This window comes from Oncorhynchus masou, chromosome 5 (assembly GCF_036934945.1).
Source record: "Oncorhynchus masou masou isolate Uvic2021 chromosome 5, UVic_Omas_1.1, whole genome shotgun sequence".
NCBI classification, from domain to species: Eukaryota; Metazoa; Chordata; class Actinopteri; order Salmoniformes; family Salmonidae; genus Oncorhynchus; species Oncorhynchus masou.
In genome coordinates this window covers 85,099,988-85,114,733 of record NC_088216.1, presented here as the reverse complement: position 1 = coordinate 85,114,733, position 14,746 = coordinate 85,099,988, and the positions used below count along the sequence as shown (strand labels likewise).

General features: G+C 47.0%; 1 protein-coding gene across 1 annotated transcript in view; it reads left to right on the top strand.

Annotated features, from left to right (window-relative positions):
* The first annotated feature begins 553 nt into the window (after window positions 1–553).
* The window catches only part of LOC135540418 (SWI/SNF-related matrix-associated actin-dependent regulator of chromatin subfamily D member 1), a 29,169-nt gene continuing 14,976 nt past the window's right edge, over window positions 554–14,746 (top strand). The window contains exons 1-3 of the mRNA XM_064967039.1: window positions 554–768; window positions 11,718–11,893; window positions 12,120–12,285. Of these exons, the coding sequence (XP_064823111.1) occupies window positions 583–768; window positions 11,718–11,893; window positions 12,120–12,285 (528 nt within the window). The 5' untranslated portion in view covers window positions 554–582. The remainder of the gene's footprint in view (window positions 769–11,717; window positions 11,894–12,119; window positions 12,286–14,746) is intronic.

Here is a 14,746-nt window from a genome sequence, read left to right as displayed (position 1 = left end):
ATAGGATTTCTTTACCTCTCAATACAGTAGAGATACTGGAGATTCAATAATATTAACATTTTAACCTGTTGTACCTGTTTGAAGGTTAATTGGGGTGGCAGGGTAGCCTAGTGTTTAGAGTGTTGGCCTAGTAACTGAAAGGTTGCAAGTTCAAATCCCCAAGCTGAAAAGGTACAAATCTGTCGTTCTACCCCTGAACAGGCAGTTAACCCACTGTTCCTAGGCCGTCATTAAAATTGTTCTTAACTGACCTGCCTCGTTAAATAAAGGTCAAATTTAAAAATATCCCAGTCAGTTCAGGTCAACACCTGGCATGCCTGGTGCTAATTGTAAAGGTCCAGACTCCAGAGAGAGTCATATTAGTATGCCCCCATACAGAAAGGTTTTGGTTGCTTTCATTTTGAGAGACTGCTTTTATGTAGAATGTAAAATGTAGAATGTAACGATCTCTACCACAATAAGGGTTGGTTGTAATTGAAATTAAACACCAGAGGTCGTTGTTGTTAAAAGAATCACTCCGCTACTCCTCTCTTCTCGCGATAGTTCTATTCCACGATCCGGCGACGGAGAAACCCAGAAGCGATGGCGGCCAGAGGTAGTTTTCAATCAGCTTCAACGGGAGGTGGTGGCGGGGGAATGGGACCCGGACCCCCGGTACAAGGTGGAGGACCAGGCATGGGACCTGGAACTCCTGGAGGAAGGATGGGACCCTCATCGGGCGCACAGAACCACCTCTATCGTTCTCCGATGCCCGGGCCTGGATACCCGGTGAGCCACGACTTAACGGCTAACGTTACGTTAGCTAGCTGCAAGCTAGAACAAAGCCTTTGTCAAAGCGGTAGCTAGCCTATGCTAACAGTATCTAGCGATGTGGGCCCTTACTCGTAAAGACCCCCTAATTTACTGATTGTCGTTGTTGGTTGATTGTTTTTGTGGCTTTTTCCAGTGGCATGGTTATGCATAATTAGTTAGCTAACTACACTGTCGATGACCACCTAGTATGATGAGCTGTTCGGTCTGCAAGTGGTACAGTAGCTAGCTAGCTAGTTGTTTGGCGCTTGTTTGCTTGCTAGCTACACAGATAACATTAAGCTTGTAAAGTTACGTTAGTTTGAATGAAAAGTGGATGGTGTGTGAGTCTCTACCGCACCTGCTGTCTAACATTAAGCTCTGCTCTGTGTCGGCTATGAAAAGAGAACTGACATTTTACTCCTGAGGTGACCTGTTGCACCCTTGAATAACCACGGATTCATATTTCATAGCTTAAAGTAACCGAAAGATCGCAGGTTCGAATCCCCGAGTTGCCTCGGTGACAAATGTCGATGTGCCCTTGAGTAAGACACTTAATCCTAATTGCTCCTGTAAATCACTCTGGATAAAAGCGTCTGCTAAATGACTGAAATGTAATGAAGGTCTAAACATCTTGGAAGAACGATCTGGTCTTAATAACCATGGACTCTTGTTTTCAGTAGCGGTGCGTGGCCAAGCCAGTGAAACAGCCATATTACAACGATAATTGCATTGTTTGCTCATTTGTTCATACGCCACCGTGATATTACAATAAGGCAGTGACAACAAGTCACACAGCGGTGGCAGAATAGATTCAACTTCACATAAGTTTGTTTCATCACAAAAACTGGAGAGCAACATCTGTCCTGTGAAGTCCACAAAGCAAATATTGCATGTAACAGTTACATGACCTGGTCAAACAAGTTAATGTTTGACAGTTTTACTAAACAACTACTGATTTAGAACCACAGAGTTTCCGCAAGTCAGCACGAAGACTGCGAGAGTATTGCCTCGTTTATTCCAATACTGCAGCACCATTTCAACTTAAACATTCACATCAAATCAACAAGGCTATATATGCTTAGTTTAATACACTGAAAACAAATTGACAGATACCAGAGACAATTTAGTCCAATCAATGTTACTAAATATCATGTGGCTGTCCATGGTACTGATTTCGGTCTGGGTGCCCAAGTAAAACAACATTTTTGGGAATTCGCCCTACTTGAATGACAATGCTGTCCTCAACTCTTTCATGTTGGTTGGCAAAGCGGTCTACGGCTCTGTCAGCTTTTAGTTGTTTTCATAGGCTACCTAGCTAAAAATTGGCGATAGTGAGTCCTTTCATCTTTCCTGTCCAAAGGCAATCTATGCAGCTGGCTATACGTTCGTATCCCCTGTGGTCCGGTTCTTACATAAAACAGTCTCCATTCAGGCTCAAAATGCATCGATTTCCTCCTTAACCCGATTTTTAACGGTGACAAGATGGAAATTATGCGTAATTTCTTTTATGAAACAATATTCTCCGCCATGCCAGAGGGGCTAAATGCTAGTCCCAGATGTTGCGTGTTGTAATGTCAGGAAGTAGCATTAGCCAAAATGGTGCTTCATAAATAAAGTAAGCATATTTTCCCACCTGCTTGCCATTTATATCGGGTTAATTAGGAAATCGCCGCCTTTGCAGCCTAAATGGAGGATGTTTCATCTACGAACAGGTCCACGGGGGATACAAGTGTATAGCTGCATAGATTCCCTTTGGAGGGTAAGATCTTTTGATGGCGCCGGAGGGAATGGCTGCCGTCTTATCGGCTCTTAACCAACCGTGCTATTTTGTTTGTCTTTTCGCGTTGTTCGTAACTTGGTGTACATAATGTTGCTGCTACCATCTCTTATGACCAAAAAGAGCTTGGATTACTCACCTCAAACTGTCGCAAGATATATACTACAGACACCAGACCAGGCCCAGATCTCTGTGATTCGCTGGAAAAGGAAACAGGTTTCGCGGAAAGAGATCAGGATGCCTTGTGAGGATCAGGCGACCAGTGGCTAATCTGCCCTTCCGTTCTGCTAGCTAATGTTCAATTGCTGGAAAATAAATGGGATGAACTGAAAGCATGTATATCCTACCAATGGGACATAAAAAATTGTAATATCTTATGGTTCACTGAGTCGTGGCTGAACAATGACATTAAGAACATATAGCTGCCAGGTTATACACTCCATTGACAGAACAGCAGCCTCTGGTAAGACACGGGGGCCTATGCATTTATGTAAACCGCTGGTGCACGATATCTAAGGAAGTCTCAAGGTTTTGCTCGCCTGAGGTAGAGTATCTCATGATAAGCTGTAGACCACACTAACTACCTAGAGAGTTTCTGTATTTTTCATTTTACTACCACAGACCGACCTCTGGCACTAAAACCGCACTCAATGAACTGTATTCCGCCATGAGCAAACATGAAAACACAAATCCAGAGGCAGCGCTCCTAGTGGCCGGTGACTTTAATACAGGGAATCAGTTTTAACTCATTTCTATCAGCATGTTAAATGTGCAACCAGAGGGAAAAAAAATTCTAGACCACCTTTACTCCACACACAGAGATGTGTACAAAGCTCTTCCTCGCCCTCCATTTGGCAAATCTGACCATAACTCTGTTCTCCTGATTCCTGCTTACAAATGCAACATTAAAGCAGGAAGCACCAGTGACTCGGTCTATACAAAAGTGGTCAGATGAAGCAGATGCTGAACTACAGGACTGTTTTGCTAGCACAGACTGGAACATATTCTGGGATTCTTCCGATGGCATTGAGGAGTACACCACATCAGTCACTGGCTTTATCAATAAGTGCATAGAGGACGTCGTTCCCACAGTGACTGTGGGAAAAGGGAACACTGCCCTTTCCCACCTGGACAAAAGGAACACCTATGTGAGAATGCTATTCATTGACTACAGCTCAGCGTCCAACACCATAGTGCCCTTAAAGCTCATCACTAAGCTAAGGATCCTGGGACTAAAAACCTCCCTCTGCAACTGGATCCTGGAGGGCCGTCCCAAGGTGGTAAGGGTAGGTAACAACACATCTGCCACACTGATCCTCAACACTGGGGCCGCTCGGGTGCGTGCTCAGTCCACTCCTGTACTCCCTGTTCACTCATGACTGCACGTCCAGACACGACTCCAACAACATTAAGTTTGCTGATGACAACAGTGGTAGGCCTGATCACCGACAATGATGAGACCGCCTATAGGGAGGAGGTCCAAGACCTGCCTGTGTGGTACAAGGACAACAACCTCTCACTCAACGCTATCAAGACAAAGGAGATGATTGTGGACTACAGGAAAAGGAGGACCGAGCACGCCCCCATTCTCATCGACAGGGCTGTAGTGGAGCAGGTTGAGAGCTTCAAGTTCCTTGGTGTCCACGTCATCAACAAACTAACGTGGTCCAAACACACCAAGGCAGTTGTGAAGAGGGCACGACAAAACCTGTTGCCCCTCAGGAGACTGAAAATATGTTCCATGGGTCCTCAGAGCCTCAAAATATTTTACAGCTGCACCGTCGAGAGCATCCTGACGGGTTGCATCACTGCCTGGTATGGCAGCTGCTCGGCCTCCGACTGCTCGGCACTACAGAGGGTAGTGCGCACGACCGAGAACATCACCGGGGTCAATCTTCCTGCCATCCAGGACCTCTGTACCAGGTGGTGTCAGAGGAAGCCCCCCCCCCCCTGTATATAGCCCCACTATTGTTATTTACCTCTGCTCTTTAATTATTTGTTATTCTTGGCTCTTTTTTTTTTTTAAAGGTATTTTCTCAGCAACAATGTTGGTTAAGGGCTTATAAGTACGCATTTTGTATTCGGCGCATGTAAGTTCTCGTCTTCTGCCCCATATATTAGGGAGTCCTTCCCCAAAGTCACAATGGAAATGTCTACACATTTTTAAACAATCAAAGAAAGGTGAACTTTGTATACCTTTGGGGGAACAGTCTGTTATATAGTTGGCAGCACAGTCTGTCACAGCTTGCCACAGGGGGGAGGAAACATACAATGTACTATTTTCTCTGTGTACTATAATTATAGTATATAGACCATATAAATACCACCAATCATTTACATTGTTTTATTATTTATTTTGTTCCATATTTTTTTAAACATTGTTTTAATAAATATGAAATGTTGACCATTATAAACATTTTGTATTAGATATTTATTTTGTTTTATTTGTTATATATATATATATACATATACACACACACACACACTGAGTACACCAAACATTAGGAACACCTTCCTAATAGTGAGTTGCTCCCATCACTTATCCCCTCGGAACAATCTTAATTCATCAAATATTTGCCCCATGAAGTAATCCAATAATGTATATCTATTTCTTACTTTCTCTCATTGGTTGAGACATGTGGGTGTGATACACTGAGTGAGACTCAGATATCATTGATTGCTTTGCACCTGTCTCAATGAGAGAAGATGAGAAATAGACAAAATGGCGGGGCATGTACATCGTTGGATTACTTCACGGGGCAAAACGGTGACTTCCAAATCGAGTATTTTAAGAAAGTATCGGCAAGAAAAGGTTGGTCGGAAAAAAATAATCTCCTACTACAGCTATACAGCTGTTTGATACCAATGGTCATCACAGCTAATGATGCAAACTGTTTGAAAAAGAATCTCCTGCTACAGCTATACAGCTGTTTGATACCAATGGTCATCACAGCTAATGATGCAAACTGTTTGAAAAATAATCTCCTGCTACAGCTATACAGCTGTTTGATACCAATGGTCATCACAGCTAATGATGCAAACTGTTTGAAAAAGAATCTCCTGCTACAGCTATACAGCTGTTTGATACCAATGGTCATCACAGCTAATGATGCAAACTGTGATGCCATCAGCTACAGTTGCAGATGAGAGGGGGTCATTCTGGCAGAGCAAAAATGTGTTTGGTGCTTTAGTAACGTAAAAAAAACAGAAGTACTGCTAGCTAAACGTTTGGGATGTTGGGGGGGGGGTCAGTATGTGGTCATTGAATTTGACACAGTGTACACACACACACACACACACATTGTTGTTGTTATTACAACAATTCAACTGAAAAACATTTCTCAGTGAAAGGATGTTCTAATCTTCTCTCGTGTCCTTGACTACGTGGAACACAAACGCCAACCTCACTGACTGCAGCATCCTTCATAGTCACTCAGCCACACATTCTGTTAGCCTTAGAAGCACTCCCCAATTGTTCTGTAGAAAACCAAGGTTGCACAGAGATGTGGTGGATTGAGTGAAAAATGATTTATAGAAATTTTAATGGATTTTTTTTGTTGTTGCATTCTTCAGTCGCCTCGCACACAGTAATGGCCACGTTTACGAATGTGTGGGCAGTTTATTAGTGAAAAGATACATCCCACTTTGATTTGTCTTCGTATGTTAACTCCAATCTCCTTCTACCTTGAACACAATGGGCAAGAGGTTTTCAAACAAAATGGCATTGGCAATAAAGAAATAATTAGAAGTCAGCTTTTCAGTGGCTGGCTCTCTTCCAGCTATCCTTTTCAGTGGCTAGCTCTCTTCCAGCTATCCTTTTCAGTGGCTAGCTCTCTTCCAGCTATCCTTGTCAGTGGCTAGCTCTCTTCCAGCTATCCAGTGGCTGGCTCTCTTCAGTGGCTAGCTCTCTTCCAGCTATATCCTTCCAGCTATCCTTGTCAGTGGCTAGCTCTCTTCCAGCTATCCTTGTCAGTGGCTAGCTCTCTTCCAGCTATCCTTTTCAGTGGCTGGCTCTCTTCCAGCTATCCTTTTCAGTGGCTGGCTCTCTTCCAGCTATCCTTCAGTGGCTAGCTCTCTTCCAGCTATCCTTTTCAGTGGCTGGCTCTCTTCCAGCTATCCTTTTCAGTGGCTGGCTCTCTTCCAGCTATCCTTTTCAGTGGCTGGCTCTCTTCCAGCTATCCTTTTCAGTGGCTATCCTTATCAGTGGCTGGCTCTCTTCCAGCTATCCTTCAGTGGCTGGCTCTCTTCCAGCTATCCTTTTCAGTGGCTGGCTCTCTTCCAGCTATCCTTTAAAAAAAAATTTTTTACAAACCTCTGCTTTAAAACTTGTTCTATCTACGTGACTCATTGAAATCACTATGGTGACGAATGTGAGAATACGTTCTCTGCTGTGGATGAAAACTAAAAAATAAATAGAAGAGGCCAGATGGCAGCTTTTCAGCAGAGGCTGAAGGCAGCTTTTCAGCAGAGGCTGAAGGCAGCTTTTCAGCAGAGGCTGAAGGCAGCTTTTCAGCAGAGGCTGAAGGCAGCTTTTCAGCAGAGGCTGAAGGCAGCTTTTCAGCAGAGGCTGAAGGCAGCTTTTCAGCAGAGGCTGAAGGCAGCTTTTCAGCAGAGGCTGAAGGCAGCTTTTCAGCAGAGGCTGAAGGCAGCTTTTCAGCAGAGGCTGAAGGCAGCTTTTCAGCAGAGGGTGCAGGGTCATGAGATTCCAAACGCACTGAAAACGGGGAGCGGACTACCTGGACTTGTCAAATAAGAAATGCATTGTTCCATTTCAAAATGTTTCGCTACGTTATTGCATAATGAACACGACCCAGGTGTGTTGTGATCTGCAGACAGTGTGAGGCTGTAGCTTGCGTTACAGTAGAGAACAGGAGAGGGTAGAGTGCATCAGCGTTGATGACAGCTGAACACAGCACTCCCCTTGAAGGCTGTCGGAGAGGGAGAGAGAGGGGTGTGTCTTTGGCTTTAGCCTCGCTGATCTGTTTTATTCTTCAGCCTGCTACTGTCGCTACAACTTCTAGAAGCACTCATGCATTCAGAAACACGAAGTCGTCTGTTTGAGTTCCTAGCACATGGATTGGTGAGTGATGTTGAGGGTGTTTTTATTGTGCACCTTCAAGTCGTGCCTGTTTCCGTAACCATTGCTTGGTATGATTTTTTTAAGGGTGAATTTGGTATAATATTTACAGGTTATAAATTAATCTATATATATATATATATATATGTGTATGTATGTGCATTGTATGGGGTACTACATGCATTTGATTTATTTTTAAAAACTTTGATGAAAAATTGCACATTTTTTGGATGGTGGTGAGTGATATTGTTTTGTGAATGCAAAATAAGGTGTCCTTTATTCAATACAAGGTTGTTTTTAATTCAATCTGTTGTTGGCTAGTGCCTATGTTGTCTTTCAGTGATCGTTCAGTGGACTTCCGATCTATAACAAAGCAGTCCTGCCTGTATCTCAACACATGGCTTTTTATCCACTTGTTGCTGCTTACCAATGTCCTCTATTTATTAGAGTCTTATAGTTATTCATAAATAACGGCATTTTTTTTTTTTAATCTCATTTTCACGCCCTTGAGACATCCTCTATCCAGAGAATCAGTAGAGTCCTGACCTTGGTGATAGGGGTGGCAGGTAGCCTAGCGGTTAGGGGGGGCGGGCAGCCTAGCGGTGAGAGGAGGCGGGCAGCCTAGCGGTGAGAGGAGGCGGGCAGCCTAGCGGTGAGAGGAGGCGGGCAGCCTAGCGGTGAGAGGAGGCGGGCAGCCTAGCGGTGAGAGGAGGCGGGCAGCCTAGCGGTGAGAGGAGGCGGGCAGCCTAGCGGTGAGAGGAGGCGGGCAGCCTAGCGGTAGAGAGGAGGCGGGCAGCCTAGCGGTGAGAGGCGGGCAGCCTAGCGGTGAGAGGTGGCGGGCAGCCTAGCGGTGAGAGGAGGCGGGCAGCCTAGCGGTGAGAGGAGGCGGGCAGCCTAGCGGTGAGAGGAGGCGGGCAGCCTAGCGGTGAGAGGAGGCGGGCAGCCTAGCGGTGAGAGGAGGCGGGCAGCCTAGCGTCCTCACCTAGCCACATCCTTGACCCTGACTGCGGGACAGAACAGAACACATCCTTGACCCTGACTGCGGGACAGAACAGAACACATCCTTGACCCTGACTGCGGGACAGAACAGAACACATCCTTGACCCTGACTGCGGGACAGAACAGAACACATCCGTTCTAGAACACATTCGGTACGCCACGTCAGGAGAATACAACCTTGCCCTGTTTTGTGTAAGGCAGCAATAACACCTGCAAGGAGAAATATAATATACCTCTAGATGATGGAAATTTTGTTTCTCACATCTCAACCATCTATAGCACCTTCGTCTTCTCTCCCACAATAAGAAAACATTTTCTTTACTTATTTTTCTTTGCCTCTTGTCCTACATTTCGTCTCTTTAATCCTATTTTCTCCTACCATCAAACGCCATCCATCTTTTCCTCTCCTCTCTTCCAGACTATCTCCCCTGTCTCCTTTTTGCCTCTCTTCCAGACTCTAACCCCTCCCCCGTCTCCTTTTCGCCTCTCTTCCAGACTCTAACCCCTCCCCTGTCTCTTTTCGCCTCTCTTCCAGACTCTAACCCCTCCCCTGTCTCTTTTCACCTCTCTTCCAGACTCTCCCGTCTCTTTTTGCCTCTCTTCCAGACTCTAACCCCTCCCCTGTCTCTTTTCGCCTCTCTTCCAGACTCTCCCGTCTCTTTTTGCCTCTCTTCCAGACTCTAACCCCTCCCCTGTCTCTTTTTGCCTCTCTTCCAGACTCTCCCGTCTCTTTTTGCCTCTCTTCCAGACTCTAACCCCTCCCCTGTCTCTTTTTGCCTCTCTTCCAGACTCTCCCGTCTCTTTTTGCCTCTCTTCCAGACTCTAACCCCTCCCCCGTCTCCTTTTCGCCTCTCTTCCAGACTCTAACCCCTCCCCTGTCTCTTTTCGCCTCTCTTCCAGACTCTAACCCCTCCCCTGTCTCTTTTCACCTCTCTTCCAGACTCTCCCGTCTCTTTTTGCCTCTCTTCCAGACTCTAACCCCTCCCCTGTCTCTTTTCGCCTCTCTTCCAGACTCTCCCGTCTCTTTTTGCCTCTCTTCCAGACTCTAACCCCTCCCCTGTCTCTTTTTGCCTCTCTTCCAGACTCTCCCGTCTCTTTTTGCCTCTCTTCCAGACTCTAACCCCTCCCCTGTCTCTTTTTGCCTCTCTTCCAGACTCTAACCCCTCTCCCGTCTCTTTTCGCCTCTCTTCCAGACTCTAACCCCTCCCCTGTCTCTTTTCGCCTCTCTTCCAGACTCTCCCGTCTCTTTTTGCCTCTCTTCCAGACTCTAACCCCTCCCCTGTCTCTTTTCGCCTCTCTTCCAGACTCTAACCCCTCCCCTGTCTCTCTTCGCCTCTCTTCCAGACTCTAAACCCTCCCCCGTCTCCTTTTCGCCTCTCTTCCAGACTCTCCCCTCCCCTGTCTCTTTTTGCCTCTCTTCGACTCTCCCCCGTCTCCTTTTCGCCTCTCTTCCAGACTCTAACCCCTCCCCCGTCTCCTTTTCGCCTCTCTTCCAGACTCTTCCCCCGTCTCCTTTTCGCCTCTCTTCCAGATTCTCCAACCCCTCCCCGTCTCTTTTCGCCTCTCTTCCAGGCTCTAACCCCTCCCCCGTCTCCTTTTCGACCTCTCTTCCAGACTCTAACCCCTCCCCCCTCCCCCGTCTCCTTTTCGACCTCTCTTCCAGACTCTAACCCCTCCCCGTCTCCTTTTCGACCTCTCTTCCAGACTCTAACCCCTCCCCCGTCTCCTTTTCGACCTCTCTTCCAGACTCTAACCCTCCCCGTCTCCTTTTCGCCTCTCTTCCAGATTCTAACCCCTCCCCCGTCTCCTTTTCGCCTCTCTTCCAGGCTCTAACCCCTCCCCCGTCTCCTTTTCGACCTCTCTTCCAGACTCTAACCCTCCCCCTCCCCCCGTCTCCTTTTCGACCTCTCTTCCAGACTCTAACCCCTCCCCGTCTCCTTTTCGACCTCTCTTCCAGACTCTAACCCCTCCCCCGTCTCCTTTTCGACCTCTCTTCCAGACTCTAACCCCTCCCCCGTCTCCTTTTCGCCTCTCTTCCAGACTCTAACCCCTCCCCCGTCTCCTTTTCGCCTCTCTTCCAGACTCTCCCCTGTCTCCTTTTCGCCTCTCTTCCAGACTATCCCCTCCCCTGTCTCTTTTCGCCTCTCTTCCAGACTAACCCCTCCCCTGTCTCTTTTCGCATCTCTTCCAGACTCTAACCCCTCCCCCGTCTCCTTTTCGCCTCTCTTCCAGACTCTCTCCCCTGTCTCTTTTCGCCTCTCTTCCAGACTCTCTCCCCTGTCTCTTTTCGCCTCTCTTCCAGACTCTCTCCCCTGTCTCTTTTCGCCTCTCTTCCAGACTCTAACCCCTCCCCCGTCTCCTTTTCGCCTCTCTTCCAGACTCTCCCCTGTCTCCTTTTCGCCTCTCTTCCAGACTAACCCCTCCCCTGTCTCTTTTCGCATCTCTTCCAGACTCTAACCCCTCCCCCGTCTCCTTTTCGCCTCTCTTCCAGACTCTATCCCCTCCCCTGTCTCTTTTCGCCTCTCTTCCAGACTCTCTCCCCTGTCTCTTTTCGCCTCTCTTCCAGACTCTCTCCCCTGTCTCTTTTCGCCTCTCTTCCAGACTCTCTCCCCTGTCTCTTTTCGCCTCTCTTCCAGACTCTCTCCCCTGTCTCTTTTCGCCTCTCTTCCAGACTCTCTCCCCTGTCTCTTTTCGCCTCTCTTCCAGACTCTCTCCCCTGTCTCTTTTCGCCTCTCTTCCAGACTCTCTCCCCTGTCTCTTTTCGCCTCTCTTCCAGACTCTCTCCCCTGTCTCTTTTCGCCTCTCTTCCAGACTCTCTCCCCTGTCTCTTTTCGCCTCTCTTCCAGACTCTCTCCCCCGTCTCTTTTCGCCTCTCTTCCAGACTCTCTCCCCCGTCTCTTTTCGCCTCTCTTCCAGACTCTCTCCCCCGTCTCTTTTCGCCTCTCTTCCAGACTCTAACCCCTCCCCCGTCTCCTTTTAGCCTCTCTTCCAGACTCTAACCCCTCCCGTCTCTCTTCGCCTCTCTTCCAGACTCTAACCCCTCCCCTGTCTCTTTTCGACCTCTCCCTCCAGAGACCAGGTGGGATGCCCCCATCCAGCCGTATGACCCCCCAGGGCCCGCCCATGGGGCCTCCAGGCTACGGCTCCAGCCCTGTGTCCCGACCAGGGATGCCCAGTGTCATGGACCCCTCCCGTAAAAGACCGGCCCCCCAGCAGATCCAGCAGGTCCAACAGCAGCGCAACCAACAGTAAAATCTGACTAAGTATTATTTTAGGCTTGACTGGATTTATTTCAACGGCAGGTTTTCACATTGTTACCAGGGTATAAGGGAGGGACGTTAAACATGTATTATTAGATTACTGTGATTATTTGTCCTCATTAAGAGCTGACCGTGTCTTTAATGTGTATACATAATGCGTATTGGCCTTTTTTCATTTCTTATCAACTCACACTATTGTTATCTTCTGTTGCAGTACCAAGAAGAAGAAGATGGCGGATAAGATTTTACCTCAGAGGATCCGGGAGCTGGTGCCAGAGTCTCAGGCCTACATGGACCTGCTGGCGTTTGAGAGGAAGCTGGACCAGACCATCATGAGGAAACGTCTGGACATCCAGGAGGCACTCAAGAGACCCATCAAGGTAAACAGATGGGGTTATTTCCTCATTAGGGGCCAAGGCCTGTATTCATGAAGCACTTCAAAGTAACAGTGCTGATCTAGGATCATTGTTTCCTTTTAGATCCTAAGGAATAACATAATATGAACCGGGTTTAAGTCCATGATCAGTTACTTTGTCTTGCTGACGTTGAGGAACAGGTTGTCCTGACACCGCACTGTCAGGTCTCTGACCGCCTCCCTATAGACTGTCTCATGGTCGTCTGTGATCAGGCCTACCACAGTTGTCGTTGGAAAACTTAATGAGTCGTGCGTGGCCACACAGTTGTGGGTGAGCAGGGAGTACAGGAGGGAACTGCACAAGCACCCCTAAGGGGCCCCTCGCGTTGAGGGTCAGTGTGGCGGACGTGTTGTTACCTACCCTCACCACCTGGCGACGGCCCGTCAGGAAGTCCAGGATCCAGTTGCAGAGGAGGTGTTTAGTCCCAGGGTCCCTAGTTTAGTGATGAGCTTTGAGCGCACTATGCTGTTGAACGCTGAGCTGTAGTCAATGAACACGATTCTCACATAGGTGTCCCTCTGGTCCAGGTAGGAAAGAGCAGTGTGGAGTGCAATAGAGTGCATCATCTGTGGATCTGTTGGGGCGGTAGGTGAATTGGAGAGGGTCCAGGGTTTCTGGGATAATGGTGTTGATGTGAGCCATTACCAGTCTTTCAAAGCATTTGATGGCTACTTATGTGAGTGCTACGGTGCGATAGTCATTTACACAGGCTACCTTGCCGTTCTTGGGCACAGGCACTATGGTGGACTACTTGAAACATGTAGGTATTACAGACTGGGTCAGGGCGATGTTGAAAATGTCAGTGTAGACACTTGTCAGCTGGTTAGCACTTGCTCTGATAATCTGTCTGCCCTGTGGCCTTGTGAATGTTAACCTGTTTAAACGTCTTACGGAGAGCGTGATCACACATTCGTCTGGAACAACAGCTGCTCTCATGCATGTTTTGGTGTTGCTTGCTCACGGCTGGGTGAGCCTTTGTAATCTGTGATAATTCTCATATATAAACTAACAGGACCATATGCAAATTATATTATATTTAAATGTAGATGTTTTTTGCATTGTATATATTTACCATTTCATATGGAGACATAAACCTAAACCTTATCATAAGTAGACATAATTGCAAATGTTTAAATCCTTCCTATAGAAATACATTTAGTTTATAATTTAACTTTAATCAAATGAGTTGACTCTGCACATTTCACTGAACAACAAAAGGGAATATTGAATGATCCCCAATTATCCACGCCATCTCCCAAAAACGTTTTCAACATACATTTGTAAAATGATAGTCTAGAAATGAAATGTCTTCTCCCTGGACCACCTCTTGAACATCACTTTCCAACCTTGGATGGCTCGTTGTCAGTCTCAAAAAGCCCCATTTGCCTGGATTACCACTAATTGTTCAACCTTTGTATTGGTCAGCATGCGTTGGTGGACCAGTTGCACTCTGATGTTGGTGGGATTTGGAGGATGATGGACGCCACAGGTGGCTGAGGAAATGTGCATTGTTGGCAAGATTGCATCTCCATCCCAAAGCCCTTGGAAGTGTACTTGACTGCCAAGAACCTTGCCCTTTTTTTTAACCTTTATTTAACTCTGCAAGTAGGTTAAGAACAAATTCTTATTTTCAATGATGGCCTAGGAACAGTGGGATAACTGCCTGTTCGGTGGCAGAACGACAGATGACAACCCACTAGATGACAACCCACTACAACTTGTCAGCTCGGGGATTTGAACTTGCAACCTTTCGGTTACTAGTCCTAAGCTCTAACCACTAGGCTACCCTGCCGCCCCTTATCCAGGCCATGGTGGTGAGACACAGTAGTGATGACACCATAGGCCTAGTTGATCTCTGCACCAGACAGGATGCTCTTGCCAGCATACTGGGGTCCAACATGTACGCTGCAGCATGTGTGGGCTTCAGGCAGTCTTCACGTTTTTTTATGTATGTCAGAACTGCAGTTTCCTCTGCTTGGAGCAACAGTGAAGTGGGCAGGGCAGTACGGATTTCTCCTCTTACATCTGCAAACAGAGTCTGAACATCAGACAGGATGGCATTGTCTCCCTCATTCCATACAATGGGTACTGCTATAAGTTTCAGGGTGCTTACCACTCTCTATCAAAATACATCATCCAGGAAGATCCTCTTGATGGGGCTGTCCAAATCGGAGTCTGCACCTTTGGGGGGGAGTACTGTCACGTCCTGACCTTAGTTCCTTTTTATGTCTCTATTTTAGGTTGGTCAGGGCGTGAGGGCGTTTCAGTGTTTTCACCATATGGGACTGTTTCAGGTTTCCTTTATTCTCTTGTTCGTTTGTATTTCAGTGTTCAGTTTTAAAGTTATCATGGACACGTACCACGCTGCGCTTTGGTCTACTCCTTCTTCCACCAAGGAAAATCATTACAGCTGTGTATATCGACA